The 26,459-nt window shown below is 50.6% G+C and overlaps 1 protein-coding gene across 1 annotated transcript in view; it reads left to right on the top strand.

Moving 5' to 3' along the window:
* DLG5 (discs large MAGUK scaffold protein 5) overlaps window positions 1–26,459 on the top strand; it is a 127,804-nt gene that overhangs the window by 87,682 nt on the left and 13,663 nt on the right. Inside the window, exons 8-27 of the mRNA XM_021074240.1 lie at window positions 1,058–1,242; window positions 3,349–3,474; window positions 6,702–6,834; window positions 7,276–7,403; window positions 8,075–8,250; window positions 8,587–8,690; window positions 10,675–10,767; window positions 12,379–13,398; window positions 14,205–14,328; window positions 14,660–14,804; window positions 16,066–16,178; window positions 16,798–16,887; window positions 17,166–17,316; window positions 20,540–20,702; window positions 20,810–20,943; window positions 21,609–21,755; window positions 22,944–23,127; window positions 23,676–23,824; window positions 24,684–24,854; window positions 24,973–25,166. Of these exons, the coding sequence (XP_020929899.1) occupies window positions 1,058–1,242; window positions 3,349–3,474; window positions 6,702–6,834; window positions 7,276–7,403; window positions 8,075–8,250; window positions 8,587–8,690; window positions 10,675–10,767; window positions 12,379–13,398; window positions 14,205–14,328; window positions 14,660–14,804; window positions 16,066–16,178; window positions 16,798–16,887; window positions 17,166–17,316; window positions 20,540–20,702; window positions 20,810–20,943; window positions 21,609–21,755; window positions 22,944–23,127; window positions 23,676–23,824; window positions 24,684–24,854; window positions 24,973–25,166 (3,730 nt within the window). The remainder of the gene's footprint in view (window positions 1–1,057; window positions 1,243–3,348; window positions 3,475–6,701; window positions 6,835–7,275; window positions 7,404–8,074; window positions 8,251–8,586; window positions 8,691–10,674; window positions 10,768–12,378; window positions 13,399–14,204; window positions 14,329–14,659; window positions 14,805–16,065; window positions 16,179–16,797; window positions 16,888–17,165; window positions 17,317–20,539; window positions 20,703–20,809; window positions 20,944–21,608; window positions 21,756–22,943; window positions 23,128–23,675; window positions 23,825–24,683; window positions 24,855–24,972; window positions 25,167–26,459) is intronic.

The following is a 26,459-nucleotide window of genomic DNA, read 5'->3' as shown; positions in this document are numbered from 1 at the left end:
GCCCAGGTTGCTTCCCAAGACAGGCCCCTCTGACGGAGCCCGTCTCATAGGAAGGCCAGTTTGGTCACGTGGGCTGGCAGTGCTTTCTCCTGCCCCTGGATGCAGGTGCGTTTCTGACATCTAGACCTCCTTGAGGAACTGAGTTTGGCAGAAGGCAGAGCAGTATGTTAGGCAGGAAGGGCCATGGAGGTAGAGGATGATGCCAAGGGGCAAGAGGGGAAGAACCATGGGAGGCAGAGGGCAGGGCAGAGGGGCAGCCTTGTCTTGTGTGTATTTCATTTCTTCAGAAAGCCTTTCAGCTAGACTAGGAATTGCTCCTGCAGTGGACGCTCACTTGTCATTTGTCAAATTCCCCATGTTTTTTGAGGTTATAGAGGCACAGAGGGAGCTTTCTGTAAGAGTGCTTCATGAGGTTGATACGAAATTTTTACGGAGCACTTAACACTTCAGGCAGGGATTATCTGAATATAACCTGTATATCCTTGAGATTTCATCCTTTTAAATGATCTGAGGCACATAGGACTTCATCAGCACACATAGCGGTGTGTTTTCAGACTTCTGTAACTCAGTATGCTGGAGTATGAAAACCGCATTGCAGATACAGCAGGCATGGAGTATCATGACTAGTGTTGCACCCTCGCCGCAGTGGTTTTATCATGATAGTTCTTTAGGGAGATTGGTGGGCTCTCTGTAAGATGCACGCCTGTAACGGCTAGGGCAGGGTCTGGGGGGCGTTCCACCTGGGCCTCTGAGACTATGGCGGAGAAGGGGCTGGGCTTCCGGTCCTGGCTCTGTTTGGAGCTGTGTTTGGGTAGACCCTAGTTTAGCATCACTAGGAGTCTGAGAGTGGCTGTGGGCATGTAGTCATTGGAGTGAGGTGGGGTGGGTACAGCTGGGGTATGTCAGGATGGGCTCTGCCTGGGATCCCTATGTCTCCCTCCATCTCCCGTGAGTCCAGCCCCAGCTTCTGCACCAGTCGGGGGTTGGCGGGTTGGGGGGCACTTCCGGGCCAGAAGGCCCAGTAACCTCCCCTCTCCTTGCCCCTAACATGCACCAGATCAAAGACACAGTGACAATGGATGCTGGGAGGGCCAACAAGGAGGCCGAAATCCTTCGAAAGCAGTGCAAGGCTCTGTGCCAGGAACTGAAGGAAGCCCTCCAGGAGGCGGATGTGGCCAAGTGCCGGCGAGACTGGGCCTTCCAGGAACGGGACAAGATCGTGGCGGAGCGGGACAGCATCCGGTAGGGGCTGGGCTGGGCTCGGGTTTTCCCATGAAGTACTGGGTCAGTGGGAGGGATAGAGTCTTTTGCCATGTGTCCAGGAAGGTGGGGGTAACCAAAGGTGATGCCCCAGCCTTGCCTCAGTGAGAATTTTAGGATTTCCCAATATGTCTCAGTTTCCCATTTCTTCTCACTCCAGATGTCCTAGCAGGTGCTATGTCCACAGTGCAGTCCCCTGTGAAGTGGCACAGGGCCAGGCTTTTTTTTTTTTTTTAGGGCTGCACCTGCGGCATATGGAAGTATCCAAGCTAGGAGTCAAATCAGAGCTACAGCTGCAGACCTATGCCTACGCCACAGCAACGCAGAATCCAAGCCACTTCTGTGATCTACACCATAGCTTGAGGCAACACCAGATCCTTAACACACTAAATAAGGCCAGGAATTGAACCTGCATTCTCATGGATACTAGTCAGATTCTTAACCTGCTGAGCCACAATGGGAACTCCAGCCTTTTTTCTTGGGGGGCGTCTGATGAAACTGACATTTCAGAAATGCATTTTTTCAACCATTGTTCATTGGGCTCCTATTCTGTGCCAGGATTTTAGGTCCCTTGAATAAGGAGACCCTGGGAGAGAAACAGCCTCTGAGGCTCCCGGGCGCATGTGATGCCTACGAGGGGTGGTGCCCAGGGCAGCAGGGGAGGGAGGTGCATGAACAGTGAATTCCAGGCCTGCAGTCACTGGGGGCTGCAGGGTCGTGCAGAACACTGGGGGACAGGTAGCAGGGTCTTCTCAGAAAGCATCAAATTTGAGCTAGAACTTAAGCTTGAGTGGCATTTTTCCTGGTGGAGAAGGGGGATGGGTGTTGCAGCCTGAGGGGTCATCAGGAATAAAGAAGTGTGGTGAACTCAGGGCAGAACTGGTACTGGGTGTGGATGAATGGGGTGTACACTTGGGGAGTCCCAGGAGAAGCAGATGACAGGGCTCTTCTGAAGGGCTGGTGGTGAGGGCCTGGAAAGGGAAGCCCAGGAGTGTAGACTTGCCTTTACCTCTGGTAAAGCCAGGATGGGCTGTGGTGGTGGTGGTGGTGGTGAGAGTGAGGACTTGGTTGTTGAGTATTTCTTTTTTTTTTTTTGTCTTTTTAGGGTCTCACCTGCAGCATATAGAAGTTCCCAGGCTAAGGTTGAACCAGAGCTGCAGCTGCTGGCCTACACCACAGCCACAGCAATGCAGGATCTGAGCTGTGTCTGTGACCTACCCCACAGCTCATGGCAACTCCAGATCCTTAACTCACTGAGCAAGGCCAGGGATGAAATCCTCATCCTCGTGGATACTAGTCGGATTCGTTAACTGCTAAGCCACGACACGAACTCTGTTACGTACTTCTGAAAAATCCCTTGTGGAGGTTTGGAGAGACTTATGTCCACCTGGGCTGATCAGGAGATGAAAGTTCAGGACTGGGGGGATTTGGGGCCATGAAGAAGTAGGGACCAGCCCTCAGAGTCCATCCAGTGACAGGATGCAATTCTGGAGGTAGTATAGAGCACAGACTTCCCTGTTGCCAGCTCACCTGTCCACATCTCCTCTCTGTTGACTGAGCTGATCCTGGGCCACACATCCATTAGTACAAAGATGTTAAGCCTGCAGAGAGTTCAAGGCTGCAGGGATGCATGAGGCATGATTTCTGCCTGAGTAGGGGCTCAATCAAGCTGTGGGGTAAGGGAGGCAGCTCTTGAAAAGGCTGCATATGGGTAGTTATGAGGCATGTGGTAGGTGCTGGAGCACAGAGCCTTACCAGGTGCGCTGGGGCTGGGGGTGTGGTTATCAACCACAGCACATTGAAGATGAAACTGTGGGATGAACCCCGAATGCTCAGAACTGGATGCTTGTTGCCTCCAGTTAACTGTGGAGGTGTCTGCTCTTCCAGGTCCTCAGTGTCTCCACTGTCCCTGTATGAGATTGGCCTGGTTGATCTTGGCTCTAGACTCAGAAGCATGCCTTCTCTGTATCTGGGGGCGAGGCAGGCACCCGGGGTGTTTAGGAGCATGGGCTGCTGGCTCCACTGCAGGCTGTGGCTCCTCTGTTGCCTGCCTCTTACAGTGACCTTGCCCTCTGCCCCCTCTGCCAGGACACTCTGTGACAACCTGAGGCGGGAGCGGGACCGGGCGGTGAGTGAGCTGGCTGAGGCCCTGCGCAGCCTGGACGACACTCGCAAGCAGAAGAACGATGTCAGCCGGGAGCTTAAGGAGCTCAAGTACGCTGGGGTGGGCTCCTGGGAGCACGGTGTCCCCCTCCCCTGGGCAAGGCAGCACCGTGTGCAGGCCTCACCATCTGTCCCTTCACTCTGTCTTACTCTGTCAACCTGTAAAGTGTGTCCTGGTGTTGTCTCCATGTTGAGAGGTAATTAGAAAGCCTTAAACCAGCACACCACCCTTTGGTGGGTGTGTGGGGGTGCGTAGGCACCGTGTGCAAAGGCACCGAAGGAAGGGTCCTGCCCAGGCAGTCCGCTGGGGACAGGCAAGCATGTATTGTTCATTCATTCATTCTCTCCCTCCTGCATTCATTCACCAGCTCAAGAAGGATTTACTGAGTGCCTGCTCTGTTTGGGCCAGACCCCGTAGGAGGCACAAGCTGATGGGGTTCCTGCCCTGTGGGGCTCACAGCACAAAGACAGACCAAAGGCAGGGCCATCAGAGAGACAAGCACGCGATCAAACAGAATGACGACAAATTGTGATGCAGCATTTTTGTTGTTGTTTTTGTCTTTTTAGGGCCTCACCTTGGCATATGGAAGTTCCCAGGCTAGGCGTCAAATCAGAGCTGTAGCTGCTGGCCTATACCACAGCCACAGCAATGCTAGATCCTCATCTTCGAACTACACCACAACTCACAGCAGCACCAGATCCTTAACCCACTGAACAAGGCCAGGGATCAAACTTGTATCCTCGGGTTCTTAACTGGCTGAGCCATGATGGAAACTCCTAGTGGTGCATCATTTTTGAAGGCAGTTATGACTACCAATCTGCAGTCTGTTCTGCCTGGGCCATGTGGGGTATCAGAAAGCTTTTCCTCAGTTACCTCATTGCTTCCAGGAGTGTCACTTAAAACGTGGTGGCCCCTAGCAGTGTGTTAAAAAAACAGAGATGAGAGATCCTGCTGTGTGGCACTGGGAGCTATATCTAGTCACTTATGATGGAGCATGATAATGTGAGAAAAAAGAATCTATACGTGTGTGTAGCTGGGTCACCATGCTATACAGTAGAAAATTGACAGAACACTGTAAACCAGCTATAATGAAAAAAAATCATTATATATATATAAAAATAGAGATGAAAATTTAAAAAGAGAAATTGGTAGATTCCAAAAGCCATCACTGCAGCCCATACCCAGACTCTGTAGTTGAGAAGCAGTGGCTCTCTGTTCATTCGTGAACCTTCCTGAGCTGATAGCATGGTGAGAAGCTTGTGAGTGTGCAAGCCTTGCACACTCAAGTGATGCCTTCGAGAAGTGGGTGACAGCTTCCACTTCTTCCCTCCTAACAGAGGAAGAAGCACCTCCTAACAGAGACAAATAGCTTCATCTACCAAATAAAAACCCAGAAGTGCTTGAGCTTGAGCTTGAACACCCTAAAGAAAATCCCAGGGGTTGCAGTTCCTGTTGTGGCGTAGTGGTTAACAAATCCGACTAGGAACCATGAGGTTGCGGGTTCTATCCCTGGCCTTGCTCAGTGGGTTAAGGATCCGGTGTCGCCGTGAGCTGTGGTGTAGGTCACAGATTCGGCTTGGATCCTGCGTTGCTGTTGCTCCGATTTGACACCTAGCCTGGGAACCTCCATATGGCGAGGGTGTGGCCCTAGAAAAGACAAAAAAAAAAAAAAAAAAGAAAATCCCAGGAGTTAAGAGGCAAAGTGGCTGACTATCCAGGGACCCACCTTGGGTCTAGCAAGTGATGGAATTAAATTATGGTAAAGTCTAGAATCTCCAGAGCTTGAGCAGAAGGAAGTTTGGCACTTTATTTGAGCTGGAGTTGCCTGTAACTTCTCAGAAATGTTATGTAGTATTTGTTTGCTTGTTCAGCATGTTTGTGTATGCACCTCCTCTGTGCTGAGTTCTCTGACTGGTGGGGTGAGGTGAGGGAGTCCTTGCTGTTGCCCAGGAAGCCTCCCATCTGCAGAAACCCAGTGGGTAAGAGGTGAGGCACAGGCAGTGGGCATGAAGTGCAGGGAAGAAGACTTGGAGGAGGCTCCCTGCAGGCTGAGTTGCATTGTAGAGCCGGCTAGTGAGAGCATGGCTCAGGACAAGGTGTGCCCCTGGGAGCATGTCTACTTGTGCACGAGACGAGAGGAGTCACGAGTGTGCCAGGAACTCACGGGGCAGTGCTGATGAATTAGAAAGGTCATCCGGGCCTAGGCTTTAGGAAGAAGGATGTTATGGGAGGATATTACAAGGTTTCTGAGTCTTTTTTTTAATCCTCTTCAAAGCTAAAGCTTTTTATTTTGATCACATCTAATTTACTGATTTTTAAAAAAACTTTTAATGAAGTGTCTTATGTCCCAGAACCTTTAATGAAGTACTAGATTGCAAAGATTTTTCCTCTATACTTCCCTTCTAGAAGTTTTATAGTTTTGTTGTACATTTAAAAAACTTTATTTTTTTAAATTTTATGACTGCACCCATGGCATATGGAAATTCCATATGAGCCAGGGATTGAATTGAGCCATAGCTGTGACCTGCACCACAGCTGTGCAATGCCAGATCCTTTAACCCACTGTGCCAGGCTGGGGAGTGATCTTCACCTACGCAGTGACCCAATTCGCTGCTGTCAGATTCTTAACCCATTGCGCCATAGCGGGAACTCCTATAGTTTTGTTATACACTTAAATCTGTGATAAATCTTGAGTTAATGTATATATAACATATAGGGTTTAGGTTAGAAGTTGTCATGATGTTCATATGCTGCAGCATCATTAGTTGAAGTCTGTCCTTCCCTACTGAACTACTTCTGTAACATTTGTACTTTGTGGGGCTATTTCTGGGTCCCCTGTTCTGTTCTGTTGATCTGTGTGTCTGTCTGCCTGGCATTTCCACACAGTCTTTACTTCTGTAGCTGTTGCAGCAAGTCTTGAAATTAGAGTGATTCTTTCCATTTTATTCTTCATTTTCAAAGTCGATTTAGCTATTCCAATTTCCTTTGCCTTTCCATGTACATTTTAGAATAGTCTTGTCTCTACCTACAGAAAATCTTATTGGCATTTCTATAGGAATTGCATTAAACCTTGGGGCAAATTTCTTAATCTTAAAACAAACAAAAATACTGCGAAAACCCACTGAGGCCCAAGAATCCTTGACCTGACCTTGGATTTATTACGAAGCTAGTATGAAGTATGAGGGGGCAGGGAGTGGTACACCTTGTTGCCAAGTGTGACTTGGGTGGGATGTTTTGCCTCCCAGAGGGTTGTTGCCATGGCTCTCTCTGTTTGCAGGGAGCAGATGGAATCCCAGTTGGAAAAGGAGGCCCGGTTCCGGCAGCTGATGGCCCACAGCTCCCACGACTCAGCCATTGACACAGACTCCATGGAGTGGGAAACAGAAGTTGTGGAGTTTGAAAGGGATACGGTAAATTGCCCTCATCTTTTCCCCCCACCTCTCTTCAACATAAAGACTTTGGAGGAGGGAAGGAGAGCATGGACCTCTTGGAGTGCCCCCACGTTTCAAGGCTGCTGGCTTGAAGGTCAGCTCTTCCTCCCAGGGTGCAGATGCTTCCTTTTCCTGCACTTGTCCAAGCTGAGTAGTAGCAGATTGCACTCTTGTGTCATGGTGGAGGATGCTGGCAGTTCGTAGAAGGCCAGAGGGCAGCGTTGGCAGGGTTGAGTGTCTGTAGCAGTGGAAAGGGATGGATTGCAGCTGCTCAGAGGCTTCATCCTGGGGACCAAGTACCCTGTCAGGGTGAAGGGACAGTTCCCGCACTGGTGTGAGTGATTTGAGGGTGCAAGAGCCAAATGTTTCTTAATCATTGCTATAACATGACCTGTTGCTGCTGCTGCTCTTTTGAAACAGGAGGATATTGACTTGAAGGCACTTGGGTTTGACATGGCAGAAGGTGTGAATGAGCCTTGTTTGCCAGGGGACTGTGGCATATTTGTCACTAAAGTGGACAAAGGAAGCATAGCTGACGGCCGATTACGGTAAGTGTAGACAGGACCTCAGGCTCTGGAGGGAAGATGGCAGTTTCCCACTGACCTTAATGCAGAGGACCTGAAGGTCCAGGTGGTAGTTAAATAAATGCATCCCAGAGTCTGGGGGACTCAGAGGGGTCTCAGGCCTGCAGGCTCAACTGCTAACGAGTTCTTAAAGGATGCTGTAACTCGAAATTGTCTCTGAGTTTTCTCCCATCACCAGGTGCTGCCTTTTGTTTCTCTGTGTAATAAGGGGCTCAGGTGGTATGTGTGAGCGCCTAGACCACGCACGACCTACTCATTCAATGAAATAGTAATGATAATAATTAGCACCTACAAAGCACCTGCTATTTGCTAAATTTAAAGCTTTATATAGTTCATTTATTAGTCTTTACAGTCCTTTGAGGTGGGTGCCATTATTGCCTCCATTTTACAGATGAGGGCACTGAGGCCCAGAGGGGCTGTGGCCCATGGCTAGTCAGGGAGAGGGGTAGGATTTGAATCCAGGCTCCAGCATCTGTGAGGTTAACCACTCCATTCTTCTGGAAGAGAAATTCTTCCTGAACATGTTTGTGGGGTGCCTGCTTTCTGGCGTTCAGCTCCCTGAATGCGAGCAGCAGGGGCTGGCCCCCTGGCTCCAGGGCCTCTGCAGGCAGTGACCTGGCTGTGCCCCTGCTCAGGGTCAATGACTGGCTGCTGAGAATCAACGATGTGGACCTCATCAACAAGGACAAGAAGCAGGCCATCAAGGCGCTCCTCAACGGGGAGGGGGCCATCAACATGGTTGTGCGTCGGAGGAAGTCCCTGGGCGGGAAGGTGGTCACACCGCTGCACATCAACCTGAGTGGGCAGAAAGGTAGGGGCCTGTGGTGGTGAGCAGAGCACCCACTGCTTGTGCAGAAAAGATGTGTGTGTTGTCAGGCACAGCTGAGGTGTTGATGTGGTTTCAGTGCAGCCTGTGTGCTTTCCTCCACGGGGGCCACCTAGGTCTTGGGTCATCTTGCTGGTCTTTGATTGTTTGATTCGCTGAGTCCCTGGGTGGTCTGACCTCAGCAGGGTGCTGGGATGGACAGGTTGTGGTCTCCAATGTTCCTTTTATAAGTTTTTCTCACAAGTGCAAGAGGAAACCACCAGGGGGCCTCAGGCCGCTGGCCCCAGGCAGAGCTTAACTGAGGACCTCCGTGGTTTGCAGACAGCGGCATCAGTTTGGAGAATGGAGTGTATGCTGCTGCTGTGGTGCCTGGGAGCCCGGCTGCCAGAGAGGGGTCCCTCGCTGTGGGAGACAGGATTGTGGCCGTAAGTCTGGGCAACTCTTCCTCCAGTTCTAGACTCTCCGTCTCCTCATTCTAACCCCGATGGCAACTACTTTTAACTATTTATTGTTTTCTCCCATAAATGTTCAAAACTTCTATCTCCCACTTTTTTTTCTTTTTAAACTTAGATGTGATCATAATATACCCTTCTTCTGCTGACCTTGCTTTTTATTTTTAACAGTGTGTCCCGAGGTTCTGCCATATTCACATCTTTAGATTCATCTGGGTCATTTCAATAACTGCATGTTCCTTAATGGCTTTTGATCCCATCCCCTGATGGACAGTCAGGGCATTTTGCCTTCATGATAGAGCTGCATGGCCATTGCCATGTCCTTCCACAGGAGGGTGCCAGAGAGTAGAGTCTTGGGTGGGGGGTTATTGATGAATGAGGGTGCAAGCATTTCTTTCTTTCTTTCTTTGTCTGTCTGTCTTTATTTCTCTTTCTTTCTTTGTCTGTCTGTCTTTCTTCCTTCCTTTCTTCCTTCTTAATGGCACCAGTGACATATGGAAATTCCCAGGCTAAGGATTGAATCTGAGCCACAGCTATGGCAATGCCGTCTCCTTTAACCCACTGTGCCAGGCCAGGGATTGAACCTAAGCCTCTATGGTGACCCGAATCACTACAGTTGGATTCTTAACTCTCTGCTCCATGGTGGGAAATCCCACAAGCATTTTTTTCAAAAGCTATTGATTTTGAAATAATTACAGAAATACTTATAATTTAGTTATAGTAGTAAATAATAATAACAAAGTTGTAAAGATAGTATAGTGAGGTCCTATGTACCCATCACCTGATTTCCTCTAATGGCTACAAAGATGTTAACAACCATAACTATGATGTTAAAATCAGGTAGACATTGGTACAGTGTATGCATATCACTCTCTGTCATTTTATTTCATTTTAAGTAGAAAAAAAAAGATGCGGAGCTGTCTCCCACCACAAAGATCTCCCTCCCGTTGCCCATTTCTAGTAATACCCACAATCCTGCACATCCCCCCCTCGCCCCATCGTAACCCCTGGCAGCTAATTTGTTCTCCAGGTCTATAATTCTGTCATCTGGAGGATGTCGTACAGGTAGAATCTAGTGTGTCTGTTTGGGATGGCCTTTTACACTGGCCATTGTGCTGTGAGCACCATCACGTGGGTGGGTATACGGAAGGTGTGGTCCTTCTTGGAACTGGGTAGTACTCCATGGAATGGACGCACCCCAGTGTAGGTGGTCACCTATTGCACATACACCTTTTAAAAGGATTGGAGGAGTTCCTACTGTGGCGCGGTAGGTTAAGGATCTGACTGCGGCAGCTTGGGTCACTGCGGAGGTACAGGTTTGATCCCTGCCCGTTGCAGTGGGTTGATGGATCTGATGTTGCAGTGCAGCTGTGGCGTGGGTAGCAGCTGTGGCTTGGATTCAGTCCCTGGCCTGGGAACTTCTATATCCTATGAGTGTGGCCATTAAAGATAGGATTGGAACATGTCTAGGAGGGATGTGAATGGAGATGCAAATATGAAGGGTTTGAGTGACTTCGTGAGCAGTGACGATACTTCATGTCATGCTTGATTCAGGACTCCAGCTTGGCCTCCCACACTGTGATCTGGTTTCTAGTCTCTTCCTGCCTTGGGGAGCGTATGTGTCTACCTTATGTCTTGTGTGAAGGAGTTCTGAGCCCTGGTCCGGCATCACACGCAGGAAGCAGCAAGGCTGGAATGTCCCCGCCGGGTACCCGTAGTATTTTGGTCCCAAACAGACAAGCCCCTTCACTGGAGTGGTTTTAAGGCTGTGTATCTCATTTGCCTCAGAAGTTGTTTAGCTGGACTTTGAGGGCCTTACCAGAAAGGGGCTTTCTCTCCTTTGCCAAGTTCAGATGTGGGCACCTGATAGAACCAGGTCCCCTGCCCACCGTGGGTCAGCAGCTGGGCAGAACCCCTCTACCGGTGGCGGACCTGATGGGCTCTCTGTTGGCCCTAGATCAATGGCATTGCACTGGACAACAAGTCTCTGAATGAGTGTGAGTCTCTGCTGCGGAGCTGCCAGGACTCGCTGACCCTCTCCCTCCTGAAGGTAAGGCCCCGCCCTGCACGGGCTCTGTTCTTGCCAGTGGTGGGGTGGACAGGGCTACTTCTCCACTTCACTGGGGTCCTTGCAAAGGTCTTGATTTGCAGGTGCAGGGTATGCATGAACCCCGACTAGATCCTGGTTAAAAAAAAAAGTAAAAAGTAGCTATGAAGGACATTTTGGTGAAAATAGGGTACACTTGGATCTAGACTAGATACTTGATTGATCTTAGGGAATTATTACTTTTCCTGATTATAATGATGGTGCTTGAGTTACATATGAGAGGGGCCTTATTTGGGAGAAATTGCATGCTAAAGCTGTTAAAGGTGAAATGTCATAATATTTGTAACATTTTCAAATGTTTTGCAGTATAGATACAGACAATTTGACAAAATATTGTTGAATCTAAATGGGTTTAAGGGCATTCATTGTACTTTTCTATCAACTTTTATACAAAAGTTGGATAAATAGGCTTATCCACTTCATGAAGAGGGGTTTTTAAAATTATTTTTTTTGCTTTTGAGACCCGCACCTGCTTGCAACATGTGGAAATTCCTGGGATAGGGGTCAAATCAGAGCTGCAGCTGCTAGCCTACACCACAGCCACAGCAGCGCAGATCAGAGCCACATCTGTGAACGACGCCATAGCTCACTGCAACGCCAGATTCTTAACCCACTGAACAAGGCCAGGGATTGAACCTGCATCCTTATGGATACTCGTCTGGTTCTTAATCTGCTGAGCCACAGTGGGAACTCCTAAAATTATCTTAAAGTTAATAGACTTCTAGGGGAGCGGTTTTAGGTTTATGTAAAATTTGAGTTAGTACAGAGTACTCATATTTGCTGATTCCACTATTATGAACATCCTGTGTTAGCGGGTACATTAGTTGCTATTGATGAGCCAGTGTTAATACATTAGTATTAACTAAAGTCTGTAGTTGATATGAGGATTCACTCTTGGTGTTGTGTCTTCCACGAGTTTAGACAAATGTGTAATGATATGTATGTACAATTACAGCATCATACAGAATAGTTTCACTGCCCTAAAAATCCTTTGGGCTTCACCTGTTTGTCCCTTCCTCCTCCAACCACTGATCTGTTTACTATCTCCATAGTTTTGCCCTTTTCAGAATGTCATATAGCTGGACTTAGTCTGTAGCCATTTCAGATTGGCTTCTTTCACTTAGTCCTGTGCATTTAAGGTTCCTGCATGTCTTTTAATGGCTCGATAGGTTGTTTCTTTTTTTATCTCTGAGTAATATTCCATTGTCTGTATGTACTACAAGATACCAGTTTTAATAAGGAATTTTTTACATTTACATTTAATAATTAAAGAAATAGGACACAATGCAGATGATTTCAGAAAATGCTCAAAGTCAAGGGAAATTTGTGTCTCTCCTGTGGGTTCGCAGTGGTCAGACTGTGAGCAAGCCTCACCTGTTGGCCAGGTGTGCATGCCTATGTGTGCACGCCTGCATTTCTGTCCATCTGTCTGACTCTGTGGTGGGTGTGGCCTGTTTCTGACCTTTGCTCTTTCTCTGGGGACGTTTTTCCGGTGGCAGCTCCAAACCCTGCGGTCTCACACACACTCTTTCTCACTCTGCAATCTCTGCTTAGGTGTTCCCTCAGAGCACCTCATGGAGTGGCCAGAACATCTTTGAAAACATCAAAGACTCTGATAAGTTGTTGAGCTTCCGAGCACATGGCCTGGAGGTCCAAGCTCAGAATAAGCGGAACTTGATGCAGCACAACAACTCCACGCAGACAGATATCTTCTACCCCGACAGGCTGGAGGACAGGAAGGAGTTGGGCCCCCCAGGAGGCAGCAGCTCCTTCCTGCATAAGCCGTTCCCTGGGGGACCCTTCCCTGTCTCCCCTCAGGCCTGTCCCAGCGCCTCCGAGCGCAGCCTTAGCTCCTTCCGCTCAGATGCCTCTGGGGAGCGTGGCTATGGGCCGGTGGACATGCGCAACAGGCGGCCGCTGCTGCCCTTCGAGACCGAGGTGGGCTCCTGTGGGGCGGCAGAGTCCGCCCTGGACAAGGCAGAGTCTGAGAACACCAACAGCGGCGGGACCTGGCCCAAGGCTGTGCTCAGCTCCTCGGCAGGGCCCGAGAAGCTCTCTGTTTACAAGAAGCCAAAGCAAAGAAAGTCTATCTTTGACCCTAACACTTTCAAACGCCCCCAGACGCCCCCCAAAATAGACTACCTGCTCCCAGGCCCTGGGCCTGCCCATTCCCCCCAGCCCTCCAAGAGGGTAGGACCTCTGACTCCCCCTAAACCACCCAGAAGGGGTGACTCCATGAAGTTCCAGCATAGGCTGGAAACCAGTTCCGAGTCAGAGGCCACTCTGGTGGGCAGCTCCCCATCCACCAGCCCCCCGAGCGCCGCGCCACCCGACGTGGACCCTGGGGAGCCCATGCACGCCTCACCTCCCCGCAAGGCTAGAGTCCGCATTGCTTCCAGCTATTACCCTGAAGGGGATGGCGACTCCTCCTACCTGCCAGCCAAGAAGTCCTGTGACGAGGACCTCACCTCCCAGAAGTTGGATGAGCTGGGGCAGAAACGCCGCCGGCCAAAATCTGCTCCCAGCTTTCGGCCCAAGCTTGCTCCAGTAGTGATTCCTGCTCAGTTCCTGGAGGTAGAGCTCAGCCCTAGGGGTGGGTTAGGGTGCAGTAGAGGCATGGTGGGGTGTTGGCCATGAGAGTGCTGGGGGGCCTGAGCCACCGGTACCAGCTCTGGCTCCTTTGCCTTTGCTCTCAGCAACTCCCCGGGGAAGAGGAGGGGGGCAGATGGATGCCAGCAGAAAGCAGCCTCCCTTAAGGATTGAAAGTAGTGTGAGATGTGCTTGGTGGTGGGACTATCACACCAAAAGAGTTATGCTTTCTTGGGCATGGTGTTTGATTTGCTTATTCAACAAGAAGCTTTTGAACTTGTACAATAAAGCTAAGTGGCAAGGACCTACTTTAAAGGGTTTAGGGAGACAAGACAGAGCTTGTGAATCTGCCAGTGGGCAGCAGGACAGGCTGGCTTGTTTTTGTGGGTGCCATGGTCATTTCCAGAAGGGAGAGCCTGCTGTGAGCAGGAGAATATATCCGTGCTATTCTTGGCAGACACAGAGCTTCACACAGCTGGACAAGTTATGGGGTGTTGTTATATATGTGTGCCTGACGCACACATCTTCCACCTTCTACACCCAAGATCTGTTTCTTTGAAAGAACAGAATTTTTTTCTTTGTGGTTTTCTTCCAGAGGATATTTGAAGGCAGTTCTTCTCTTCCAAATATATAAGGCAATGTGAGTGAGTGAATGAATGAGTTACAGTCTCTCCCAAATGTCACTTCATGTATCCAAGTGGGAGGAACTAGGTTGTAAGGAATGGAATCACTTGCAAACCCCAATATATTTCCCTGTTTCCAGCCACTGCCTCTTGCCTTTGGTTCTGCAGGAGCAGAAGCGCGTTTCAGCCAGTGGAGAACTCTCCCCAGATCTCCAGGAGTGGTCCCCTTACTCACCAGGGCATTCCAGCCGGCACAGCAACCCCCCCTTCTACCCCGGCAGGCCGTCTGTGGGTGAGTTGGCAGAGCAGGGCCAGGGATGATGGTCAACATGGGCTCACAGGGCCGCCCAGTCCCAGGGAGAGCAGCAACAGTCATTTGAGGGAAGTGCTGTGTCCTCAACCCTGAGGTCCGAAGATCTAGCAATTGCTGAACTGTCTGGGGTGTTCAGTCTTAAATCAATGACTGTTCTTAGCTTTTTAGAGCACTTTCTCCTTGTAGCAGCCTGGGAAACAGCGTTAAAGAAGGTTTTCCCGCTTTGCAGATGGAGAAAGACTGGAAGCTTGCATAGATCTGGGGCTGGCTGGGTGCTTTGGGGCCATTGTCTCACCCGGCCCATTTCTAGGCACCGTTCCCCGGAGTATGACCCCAAGTACCACTGTGAGCTCCATCCTGAGGAACCCCATCTACACTGTGCGCAGCCACAGGGTCGGCCCTTGCAACTCTCCACCCGTCCCCAGAGAGGTTGGCCCCCAGGGCTTGCATCCCAGGTATGTGAGGCTACCTATAACCTCCCTGTACCCTAGTCATTCAAACCTACCTACACCTAAAGCCCAGCATAAAGGGGCTCCCCTGCCTCGCTGGGAAGGGGATAGGTAGAAAAGCATCGGGACCCAGGGAAAGTTGAAGGTTGCTTTGTTCATTTACCAATGTGGAGCTTAAAAAGGTGTTTATAGGAAGATGGTAGTAATGACAACTGACACCCAAGTGCTCACATGCCAGGCATTGTGCTCAGACCTTGATGAGCATCTTCTCACTGGATTGCCATAGCAACCTTACTGTTATTGTCTCTGGTCTACAGATGAGGAACTAAGCCTTAAAACATATGATTGAGTTAGCTTGAGGTCACTCATTCATTCAATTATTTGAGAAGTTTTGATTGAGCACCTACTATATGCCATGGGCTGCTATAGTTCTGGGGATACAGTGGAAGACTAAATAAACTTCCTCTCAAGTGGCATTTGTGTTCAAGTATAAGGGGGGGGGGGAGAACAGAGTGATACAGATGGTGCAGAGTGGCCGTGAAACTCCTAGACTGTCAACAAGTTAGGCTGTGGCTTGGAAGAGGATGGTAAATTAGACTGGGTGGTGGGGAGGGGCCTGTGCTAGGGAATGATGCCATGACCAGAAAGCTGAGAAGAGGCCAGTTGAATGGGACTTGGGGAGGAGCCTCCAGGAAGGTTAATTGTAGATTCTGCAGCCAAGGTGTCTAAGGATGTGGTGGGCTCAAGGGACAGAGTAGGGGAGCTTGGCAAAGGAATGATGAGTCGTAGGCACAAACCCTGTAGGATCTGTGACCATAATGCGAGTTTGGATTTTACTCTGAGTACAGTGAAGATCACTGGAAGGGGCTTCTAAACAGGAAAGGGATGTAGTCTCATGACACATGGTTGGGCCTGATGCAGGCCAGCCTCATGTGGGCGATGCCTGGGCTGTCTGCCCTCCTGTGGGTGGGGCACCCTCCAGGTCCTCTATGCCCACCAGCTCTCCCTGTGCACCAGGATTCAGAGCTTCTGTCTCCCCTGCAGAAAGTGCTTTCTCCCATTGAGCCTGATCCTGGCCCAGGGCTGAAGTGCATGCCACCCCTGCTGCTTGCAGGGCCCTCTGAGTGTGACTGTGGGAAGTCGCTCTCCTCAGCTGACTGGGAGTGGCTTCGGGGCCTCCCTGAGCTGGCCGAGGGCCTCAGCCCCGTCCCCTGTGTCCTGTCCTGGTCTTCCTCCTGAGCCCTTCACCTGTCTGCTTCTCTCACAGTGTCCAGCACCAGGGACGCCTGAGCCTGGACCTGAGCCACAGGGCCTGCAGTGACTGCTCTGAGATGAGAGCCTCCCATGGGTCCAACTCCCTGCCCTCCAGTGCCCGCCTTGGTAACTGCGCTACCAGAGCCTTCTCTCTGGGCAGCAGAGTTTCTTCATCTCCACTTGCCTCCTCCTGCCCAGACCTCCTGGTGGCCCACCCATACAGCTCCTTTCCCCTCCTGGGGCTGAGATTGGCTCCACGCTGCACAGAGTCCTTTCCTGTGGCCTTTCCACAGCTTCCCTCAGTGGTCATGTAGCTATTCTGTTGACCCTGTGACCAAGGAGCCTTGCTTCCTGACCCTGAGGTGATTTTGAGGTCATTCGTGTTGCCGTTCATTGATGGAAAACACACCTCAGTTACTTCATGAAGAGACCCTGGTGGAGCTGCTTCTGGTGCTGTGGAGAGAAAGTTGGCAGTAGCCTCTGTCACTTGAGTTACGGTCTCTGGTCTCTGTTCGGAGCTGAAAGTGAGACTGTGACCCTGTTCTGCAGCAGCCTAGCCCTGCAGTTTATTCAGATACTGGGGGTCGACTGTTGCACTTAGAGGCCCCCTAGGGGATGAATGGCAGGGCCCGCCTTGCGCTCTGTCATAATCATGTATGTTTCCTGACCACTAGAGTGGTGGTGAAGGAGTGAGGGGTACTCTTTGATCGCAGGCCTAAGATTTTGTCCCCTTATGGAACCTTAGGGTCTTCAAGCAACTTGCAGTTCAAGGCAGAACGCATTAAAATCCCATCCACGCCAAGATACCCACGATCTGTCGTGGGTTCTGACAGAGGTGAGAAGTTCTCAGTGTTCCCTCCTCACCGCGGGTGCCCCATGTCCTCGGGGTGGGGTGTCTGGGCACAGCTCACACCTCTCTGCATCTGAGTCATCAGTGAATACTGGTGGGGCCCAGCCTGCAGCCTGGTAATAGGGGAGATTGAGAGGCTCATGGAGCCTGGAACCTGTACTCATGGCCAGGTGCTGGGGGGTGCGTCTGGGCTGCATCTTCCCCTTGGCCTGGGCTGCAGAGTAGAGGTGCCGGCCCACCGCTCACCCCAGCCCTCTCGGCAGGCTCGCTGCCGCACTCGGAATGCAGCACTCCCCCGCAGTCTCCCCTGAACATCGACGGCCTGTCCTCTTGTAGCCAGTCCCAGACCTCAGCCTCCACGTTGCCTAGGATTGCTGTCAACCTCGCGGCCCCCGGGGAGCGGAGAAAGGACAGGTGAGCGGGGCCTGACATCTGCGCTACAGGCACAGCAGAGGCCGGTGTGCTCCTGCAGCGGCCCAGCGCTTGGTGGAGGGAAGTGGCAGGAGTTGGGGTGTCTCCACTGAGCTGAGCTCAAGCAAGGCTGCTCTAGTTGGAGTCACTTCGCATTCCCTGGTGTCCCTCATCCTCCTCCTTTTTGAGGAGGTCCTGTGAGCACATGATGCAGGAGGAGGGGTGCATGAGGACAGCCAAGGGAGGAGCAGGGTGAGCCCTTCCCCCTGAGTGTCCCCAGGAGAAGGGGAGCTCCAGCATGTGACAGAAGGACAACCTGACAGTGACCTTAGTGGAGTGGTGCCCTTCGCTACTTCCCAGGCCTTTGTTAAAGCATTTTCCATGTGGTAAGTTGTGAAATCTGCACATACTCCTGAGACCATCATCATCGGACCCACTTTATAGATGAGAAAACTCAAGCCAGAAAGTGGGAGTGGTCTGTCTGTGGTCACAAGGTTAGCGACTGGCCTACCTTAATTAGAGTCAAGACTCACTTTTTTTTTTTTTTTTTTTTTTTTTTTTTGTCTTTTTAGGGCTGTACCAGTGGCATTTGGAGGTTCCCAGGCTAGGGGTCAAATTGGAGTTGTAGCTGCTGGCCTATGCCACAGCAACTCAGAATCTGAGCCATGTCTGCAACCTACACCACAGCTCATGGCAATGTCGGATCCTTAACCCACTGAGCGAGGCCAGGGATTGAACCTGTGTCCTCCTGGATACCAGTCAGACTCGTTTCTGCTGAGCCATGATGGGAACTCCAGGACTCACTTTTAACCTTTGCTTTTTTGTTCTAGAATATAGCTTCATTGCTTATCCCTTCCCCACACCCCCAGGTTTTCCATTGTGAAAAGAAATACACATTAAAAAAAAAATATGTGAAGCATACATGTACAGTGTAGCCATTTATTGGTTCATTTTGAAGTGCAGGTCAGTCTCAGCTGCCAGTCCAGACCTGCTTCCTCTAAGGGCCCGTCCTTCCCTGTATATAAACTCTGCTCACTCCTCATCCACCTCTTGTTCCTCAAAGTGCGATTTACCAGGCCATTTATATTTAAAGTTCTATCTAGGTCCTGGTGGGAGGTCTGAGTAAACGTGAACTTAGCTTTATTTAATCACTGAAAAGGAGTAGAGCTACTCTCCTCCATCCAAATCCAAAAAGCAGTAGACTTTTGTAGCTGTGAGCCACAGAAGGGACAATGCTGGGTGGGCCCGTCATTAAGAAAATCTCATTTGACTTGACAATCTGAACCTGTAAGTAGCAAGTATTAACTGGATACCTGACCACCAAGGTGCCCGGGCCCCCAGGGGAGTCAGGTGCAGTTCACATGGACGTGTTCATGACAGCCTCCCCTGCTTCATGTAGACAGGTGCACGAACCTGCAGTGAGTGGGGTTGGGGTGGGGGTGTGGTTTTACTGAACCCCAGCTCAGGTCATTGAGAGAACAAGATCTTCTCCCTAGTGAAGAGGGTTCCTTAGAAGCAGAAGGGGCCTTATCACATGTGGCTAGGCATCCCTGTTGCTTCGTCTACAGCACAGAGATGTGGGGTAGGTGTGTGAGTGTGTGTGTGTTTGCGTGAGTGATTCCTGCTTCACAGTGCTTAGGGTCTGATGAGGGACATAAAGTTTAATATGTTTGATGGGATCCTTACTAAAAACAGGCCTGCTTTTCCTGAGTCTAAAGTATACTATTGGAGTTCCTGCTGTGGTGCAACAGGATTAGCGGCTTCTCTGGAGCAGTGGGACTCAGGTTCAGTCCCTGGCCCAGCCCAGTGTGTTAAGGATCCATTGTTGCCGCAGCTGTGGCACAGCTGTAGGTCACAACTGTGGCTTAGCTCTGTCTCTGGCCCAGGAACTCTGTATGCTGTGAGGCAGCCAAAAAAAAAAAAAAAAAAAGAAAGAAAAGAAAAAAAAGTGCACTGTCATTATAGAAAATTGGGAAAACTAGGCAAATAGAAAGAAAAAAAGTCACATCATTGCATCAACTAGAGATTCAATTGCTGTTATTTTTAACCTTTTGAGATGTATGCATGAGTACATGTATGTACACAGTTTAAATGCATGTTTTATTATTTATATCATTTCACATACATAAATACTTCATTCTTAAGCTCTTTGTAACATTAAGTATACTTTGTCTTTTCCAAAGCAGCCTTATTGTTTTGAGAATACTCTTGTGCATATTATAAAAAGTTTAAATCATTCAGGAGACTAAAAAATAAAGACTACCTCCAAAAGGGCTCCCCTCTGCTCTGCTGCCTGCCCTTCTCCACGTGGGTCTGTGCCCACCCGTGTGTTCTGGAGGAGGTGGCTTTCTAGTTGGCATACCCCTGGCCTTTGGCTGCAGTCCTATCCAGAGGAGGAGTTCGGGGCAGTGGGAGGCATGGTCCTGGCAGCTCGGCGTCACTTGGCTGTCTTTCTGTCTGTTATGTTCCAGGTGTGTGTGGCTGTCTTCCTCCTCCGATCACCCCTCTTCTTTCTAATCTTTTGCACCTTCCAGATGTCTCCACCACCACAGATCCCTCCTGAGATTGCCTGTTGCTGCCAGGCCCAGGTCCTCCTCCCTGAGGAGTCTGAGGTTGGCCCGACAGGAGGTCCCCGCCCCAGCCCCCTCTGCCCCTCGTTTCTGCGGTGTGCTGGGCGGCTCCCTGGGGCCAGTGAGTGCATGGTGCGGCCGTGCTCCGAGCCTCCCTGTTCCCTTTTTAATGCCTCGGGTTTGCAGCAGCTTAATTTCATGATCAGTTCGTATCACTCAGTGTACTGGTAAATATAAAAACTGGTATTTTATATTGTCCCCTCGGGTGAATGTCACCCCAGAAAGCACTTCTTTACCTCCAGGGGCATCTTGAGACCCCATTGGAGGTTGGTAAATTGTACTTTGTGAAGCCGCTCCTCTCCTGTTATGGAAATCTGCGTGCCTTTTCCCTGTGTATATCAGTGTTTATAGTTCACACAGACCATTTTTGGTGTCTTTGGGATTGGGTGCTCCTGTGTCCATCGAGGGTGGGTCAAGTCTGCATTGCATGAGGTTGTGTGTCATCATCGTACAAAAGTGGGCTTCATTATGTTCCATTCAGCTGTGTCATAGGAGTGTGTCCGCTCCCTGGCCCTTTCTACATAGCAATTGCATGCTTGACATCAGATTGTCCCTAGACTTTCCTTTGAGTCCAAAACTGGTGGCTCTCTTCGAAGGCCCTACGTGGAGGAGCCACGTCATGTGAAGCTGCAGAAGGGCTCAGAGCCGCTGGGCATCTCCATTGTGAGTGGGGAGAAGGGTGGCGTCTACGTCTCCAAGGTGACTGGGGGGAGCATCGCTCACCAGGCCGGCCTTGAGTATGGCGACCAATTACTTGAGGTAAGCGGGAGCCGCCCTTCCCTCCCTCCTCTCCTCCCTTCCTAGGTCCCCAGGACCTCCTCCATGCCTCCTCCCCCATCACTGAGCCTGCTTTGGATGTTTCCTAGTTCAATGGTATAAACCTGCGGAGCGCCACCGAGCAGCAGGCCCGGCTCATCATCGGGCAGCAGTGTGACACCATCACCATCCTGGCCCAGTACAACCCACACATGCACCAGCTCAGCAGCCACTCCCGGTCCAGGTGAGGCCCTGGGCCTGCAGGAGGAAATATGGGTGTGGCGGTGTGTGGCTTACTGCAGGGAGATCCACATGCCAGCTGGGGATTCTGCTTATGTAGGAGGAGACTTGACAAGCCCTGGGTTTTGGAGAAAGGGCATATGGAGGGAGGAGTTCCCTCCTGAAATAGGGTGTAGAAAGAGGTGGCTGATTCCCCTGTGCAGGGGAAACCATGGGCACAGGAGCTGAGGCCCCGAGCAGGGTTCCCAAACAGAGTGGTTCAGCCCCCAGCCAGGAGCAGGCATTGGACACCTACCCGTAATCTGCCTCTGGGCTGTAGGCTGCAGGGCAGATGAGGGGAGGGGGAAGACATGCCCATGCCATGCAGCACCTGTGAATGGCAGGGCCGAGAGGCACAAGCAGGAAAAGGGACCAGTGAATTTATGTGTCCCCAGGCTGACCCCTTTGCAGAGGATCCCTGAGTTGAGGACAGAGAGGAGGAGAGGACAAGCAGATCCTCCAGGTGGACAACCTGAGTCCAGGCTCCTGAGGCCTCTGCTCTTCTTAGGGCTCAGAGCTGTGTGACCTGATCCTTGTTCACATCCTACACCTGGTCACCACCAGAGAGGGCGTGGCCCCGGGTGGCTGGGGGAGAGGAGGCTCCTTATTCTTTCCGTCCTCTGTCCCCAGCTCCCACCTGGACCCTGTCAGTACCCACTCCACTCTCCAGGGCAGTGGTGCCACCACCCCAGAGCATCCCTCTGTCATCGACCCACTGATGGAGCAGGACGAGGGCCCTGGCACACCCCCGGCCAAGCAGAGCACCACCAGCTCCAGGTCAGCAAATGTATGCTACGAGCCTTCCACCTGTGCACCTGGGCCTGGTGGGGTGGGCGGGTCACTGTGGCCCAAGCACATCCTCAGAGAGACGTGGGTCCCCCCACAGCCAGTACCGCTCTGTGCTAGAGACAGTACACTGGGTTGTCAGGATTTGGGGTGGGGAGCATGCCAGTCCTTTTTTCCTCTCTCCCTCCTGCCTTTTGTTTCTTTTCTCACTGAATCATTCTAGCTCTGCCTGTTTCCTTTCTCCTGTTTCTCATTCACTCGTTTTCTGATTCTGCCTTTAGACAGAATCCCACAGTCATCAGCCTGCCAGGACTGGGGCTCTGGCCATCAAAGCATTGTTGTCCCCAAGGAGCTCTGAGTTTGAGGGTGGCAGATCAGTGTCCAGCACGTGCAGCACAGCTGCAGGGGGCCGCCAGGGGCCATGGTGGAGCAGTTACAAGGAACATGGTAGGGAGCTGGCTCTGCAGTCCAGGAGAGAGGCCTTTCACAGGCATGGCATTAATGGACTATTCCCAAAAGTTTGCAGGCTGAAAGCTACGACGTCTTATGGGCTTTTCTGATTGTGACCTTTCACTGTGCCCATTATGGCTGCGCTTACTGCAGCAAAATTATCATCACTGGCTGGCTCTTCTCCTGAGGTCTTGCTCATCAGGCTCCATTGCTGTCCCATCTCCCTTGCTCAGTTTGTTTGTCAGCCTTTCAGTGTCCCTCACTGTGTTGGGTTCCTTGATAGCAAAGGGTCCTGCTTTGTGGTTTAGTATCACCTGGGCCATGGGAACTGCTCAGAAAAACATTCACAGGATAATTTGTGCCCTGTTGAGCCAGGCTCTGACTTTGTTAGGAGAATAAAGTTAGGAAAACCATTGCAGACCATGTGGGCGAGACACAGCCCAAGGTGCGTGATGGACAGCTGGGCTGGAAATCAGGGGCGTTGATTTCCACTCTGTTCCCAGTTGGCTTTGTGACCCGGGGAGCCCTGTGTTCAGCTCTACCAAACCTCAGCGTCCTGCCTATAAACCAAGTCATTAGAACTACAACCTGTCTCAGTACCCATGGTTCTGAGGCCTCATGTGACCCCGAGGGGCCAGCAGAAAATGGTTAGAGCTCACCACTGTTTCATCTTTTTCATCCCCTCCTCCCTCCCTGTGTGTGATTGAATTTCATTTTCTTTCTCAAAAGGATAATGGGAGATGCCACCAAGAAGACCCCAGAGCCAAGAGTCGTCTTCATCAAAAAGTCCCAGCTGGAGCTTGGAGTGCACTTATGTGGTGGGAACCTGCACGGGGTGTTTGTGGCTGAGGTGGAGGATGACAGTCCTGCCAAGGGCCCTGATGGCCTTGTGCCTGGGGACCTCATCCTCGAGGTGAGTTCTGAGCTGCTGAGTAGCAGTCAGGCTGCTCTCCATTCTCACGTGGGGCTTCCTGCCATCTCAGGTGGCATGGGAGGCGGAGCACAGCCGCTCCTGGCAGCCCTTGTCGGTGTTGAATGCCACCCAGACCCCCTCTGGATAAATCGTGGGAAAGAGGGCAGGGCCTGGCTTGGTCACTGGTGTCCCGAGGAGAGGTGGCTGTGCTCCTGTTAGCAGCAGGACTCTGATCTGATGGCGAGTGACATCTTCCTCTCACTGGGTCTCCTGTTGGATGGAGGAGGTGGGTCATAGGTACTGAGAGATGCAAGAAGTGCCGTTTCCAAGTCAGCCTTCCTCGCTGGCGGCTAGAGGAGGATTGCTCCTGGGAGGAGCCGTTGAGGGCAGAGCAGGCACTTGCAGAGGCCTTGCCTCACCTGGGTATGTGGGACAGATGCATTCTCTGGGAAGGGAAGGTTGACTCTTCCTGTTAACTCACAACTGGGTTCTGAGTTCCCAAGCCACCATGGCTTCTGCCCTCTGACCCAGTCCCCCATCCATGGTAGTATGGTGGTCTGGATGTGCGCAGCAAGACAGTGGAGGAGGTCTATGTGGAGATGCTAAAGCCCAAGGATGGCGTCCGCCTGAAGGTGCAGTACCGCCCCGAGGAGTTCACCAAGGTCAAGGGCCTGCCTGGTGACAGCTTCTACATCAGGTACTAGTGGCCAGAGGTGCTGGGGACTTGGGACCAGGGAGGGGCATTCAGTGGAGGCTGTTTCCTGGGAATGTCCCTGTGTTTCTTGGACCCAAAGCTGGGGCCAAGAGCACTATTACTCAGGCCCCAAATCACAAGCTCACAGTGAGATACTTGCGACTTAGAAAAACCCTGAAGACTCCCAGGGCCAGATAGGCTCCCTCTTTAGGGTTTAGGACCTGGGGAAGTTTGAGGCTGCTGTGCCACATTTTCCTGTGGGCTCTATTCCTGTCCTGGTCTCCCCTGACCCAGGTCTGCAGATCCTTCTACACTGTGTGGACACCAAGGCATCCATGGTGCCCTGAAGTATTGTACAAATGTGTGTTGGGTGGGCATTGGCCGTTTTCTAGGAGGGCTCAGCTTCCTGTCCACATGGGAATGGAGAGCACTGACCAGCCATGTACCGGGAGGTATGGGTCCCTGTCCCTAGAGACCCTCACCTCAGTGGAAATGGTGTATTTCCATTCTGGGAAGTTTCCAATCTGTAGGAGACATTGGCCTTGCCTCGAGGGAGGAATGCAGATGGGAAAGGCCCATTTGGAAGTGGAGATACAGCCTTGATCCTTGACAAAACGTCTATTTTCTGATGGGCATAAGGCAGCTTTTGTCTCTAGGGAGCCTCGGTCTCAGGGGAGGAAGGGGAAGTCTCTGTCCTTTCAGGTAAAGCCTGGGCTCCCTCCTTTGGGAACCACCACTGGAGTGGGGATAGGCAGGTCCTGATGGTGGTCTGGGGAAAGCTCAGAGCAGAAGAGCAGCCCTAGAAGGATGGCTACAAAGGGCAGCCAGCAGCCTGACCTGTCCCCTCTGTTGCCTGTTCCAGGGCCCTGTATGAGCGGCTAGCAGAAGTGGAGCATGAGCTGAGCTTTAAGAAAGACGACATCCTCTATGTTGATGACACCTTGCCCCAGGGCACATTTGGGTCCTGGATGGCCTGGCAGCTGGATGAGAACGCCCAGAAGATCCAGCGCGGGCAGATCCCCAGCAAATATGTGTGAGTGTTCTTGAGTCTGGGCTTCAGGGTGGGGCTCTGGCTCTCCTTGCTGGTGGGGCAGCTGGGCAGGTGCTGGTTCCTGGGCCCTTCCCAGCTCTGCTGTACTCTTTGTCCGTAGGATGGACCAAGAATTCTCCCGGAGGCTTAGCATGTCTGAAGTCAAAGATGACAATGCTGCAAAGACGCTCTCGGCAGCTGCACGCAGATCCTTCTTTCGAAGGAAACATAAGCACAAACGCAGTGGGTCCAAAGATGGGAAAGACCTCCTTGCCTTGGACACCTTTTCTAATGACTCCATTCCACTCTTTGAAGGCAAGTGACTGGGCTGGCTTCTCCACCAGGCTCTCAGGATGAGATTTGTTGTTGACCACAGAAGCCTCATTGCAGTGACATAAACCAGATAGAGGTTTGCTTTGCTTTCACATATCACTCATCTAGAGGGTGTGTCCTGTTGGGATGGTGATGCTACTGTCTTCAGAGTCTACCACCCTAGGTCATGGCTCCCCTCCTCAAGGTCTCCCTAGGGTCACTGCAGCCCCTGCCATCACATCCGTGTTCAGGGAGCAGGGAGGAGGCAGGGGCAAGGCAAAAGTGTGCCTCTTTAAACAGCTTACCTGGAAGCCCCACCCTGCGTCTTCCACTTATACCTCCTTGGCTACTTGCATTTCATAGGAGGCTGAAAAGGCAGGGTTTCCTCTAGGGCCCTGGGGAAACGTCCTCATGGATGCTAGTCAGGTTGGTTAACCACTGAGCCATGACGGGAACTCCCCAATTTTTATATTTTTCAATGTAAAATGTAAAAACGACTATTTGGCTTTTGGCAATAACAGTTGCTTGATTCCTTTTTCTTCTGTAGACACCATCTCTGGTACATTTGATGTATGTCTAGTGGACACCTTTGAAAAATATCAATTTGTGTAGGGTTCCTTTTAGTTCTTTGTGTTTTGTTTTTGTTTTTCTGTTATGTATTTCAAAGTTGTCTTTAGGTGCTTCTTCTAAGTTGTTATGTACTGTGTTAAGTTGACCCTTTTATCATTATCTTTTATTATCCTTTATCTCTAGGGATGTTTCTTGCCTTAAAGTCTGTTTTGTCTGGTATTATTGTCACACCCTTTTTCTTTTGGTTACATGTTTGCATAGTTCATCTTTTTTCCGTCCTTTTATACTTTTCTGTAGTTTTCTATGTAAATGGCTCTTATAAACAGCATGTAGGGTTTTTTTTTTTTAAACCCACTGACAGTCTTTTTTCATTTTATTGAAGTGTAGTATATGTATAGAATGTCCACATACATTTATAGAAGAGTGTACAGCCTGAGATGTTTTCACAATTTGAACACACCTTTGACAATCTTTATTGTGTACTCAGAGTATTTAATCACGGATAAAATAATTACTAATACATTTATCATCTTACTATTTTCTGTTGTCTTTCCTGTTTTATGTCCCTTTTATGCTCTTCTTACATTTTTTTGGATTAATTAAATATTTTTATTTCTGTTTCTGCATCTGTTAATTTTTAGCTATTCATTTTGTTTTATTCTTCAGAGGAGGGGTGGTTATAGCAGCCTTCCTGATACACATCTCTTACTACTAACACGAATCATT

This window comes from Sus scrofa, chromosome 14 (assembly GCF_000003025.6).
Source record: "Sus scrofa isolate TJ Tabasco breed Duroc chromosome 14, Sscrofa11.1, whole genome shotgun sequence".
NCBI lineage: Eukaryota > Metazoa > Chordata > Mammalia > Artiodactyla > Suidae > Sus > Sus scrofa.
This window is presented reverse-complemented; position numbering and strand designations above follow the sequence as displayed.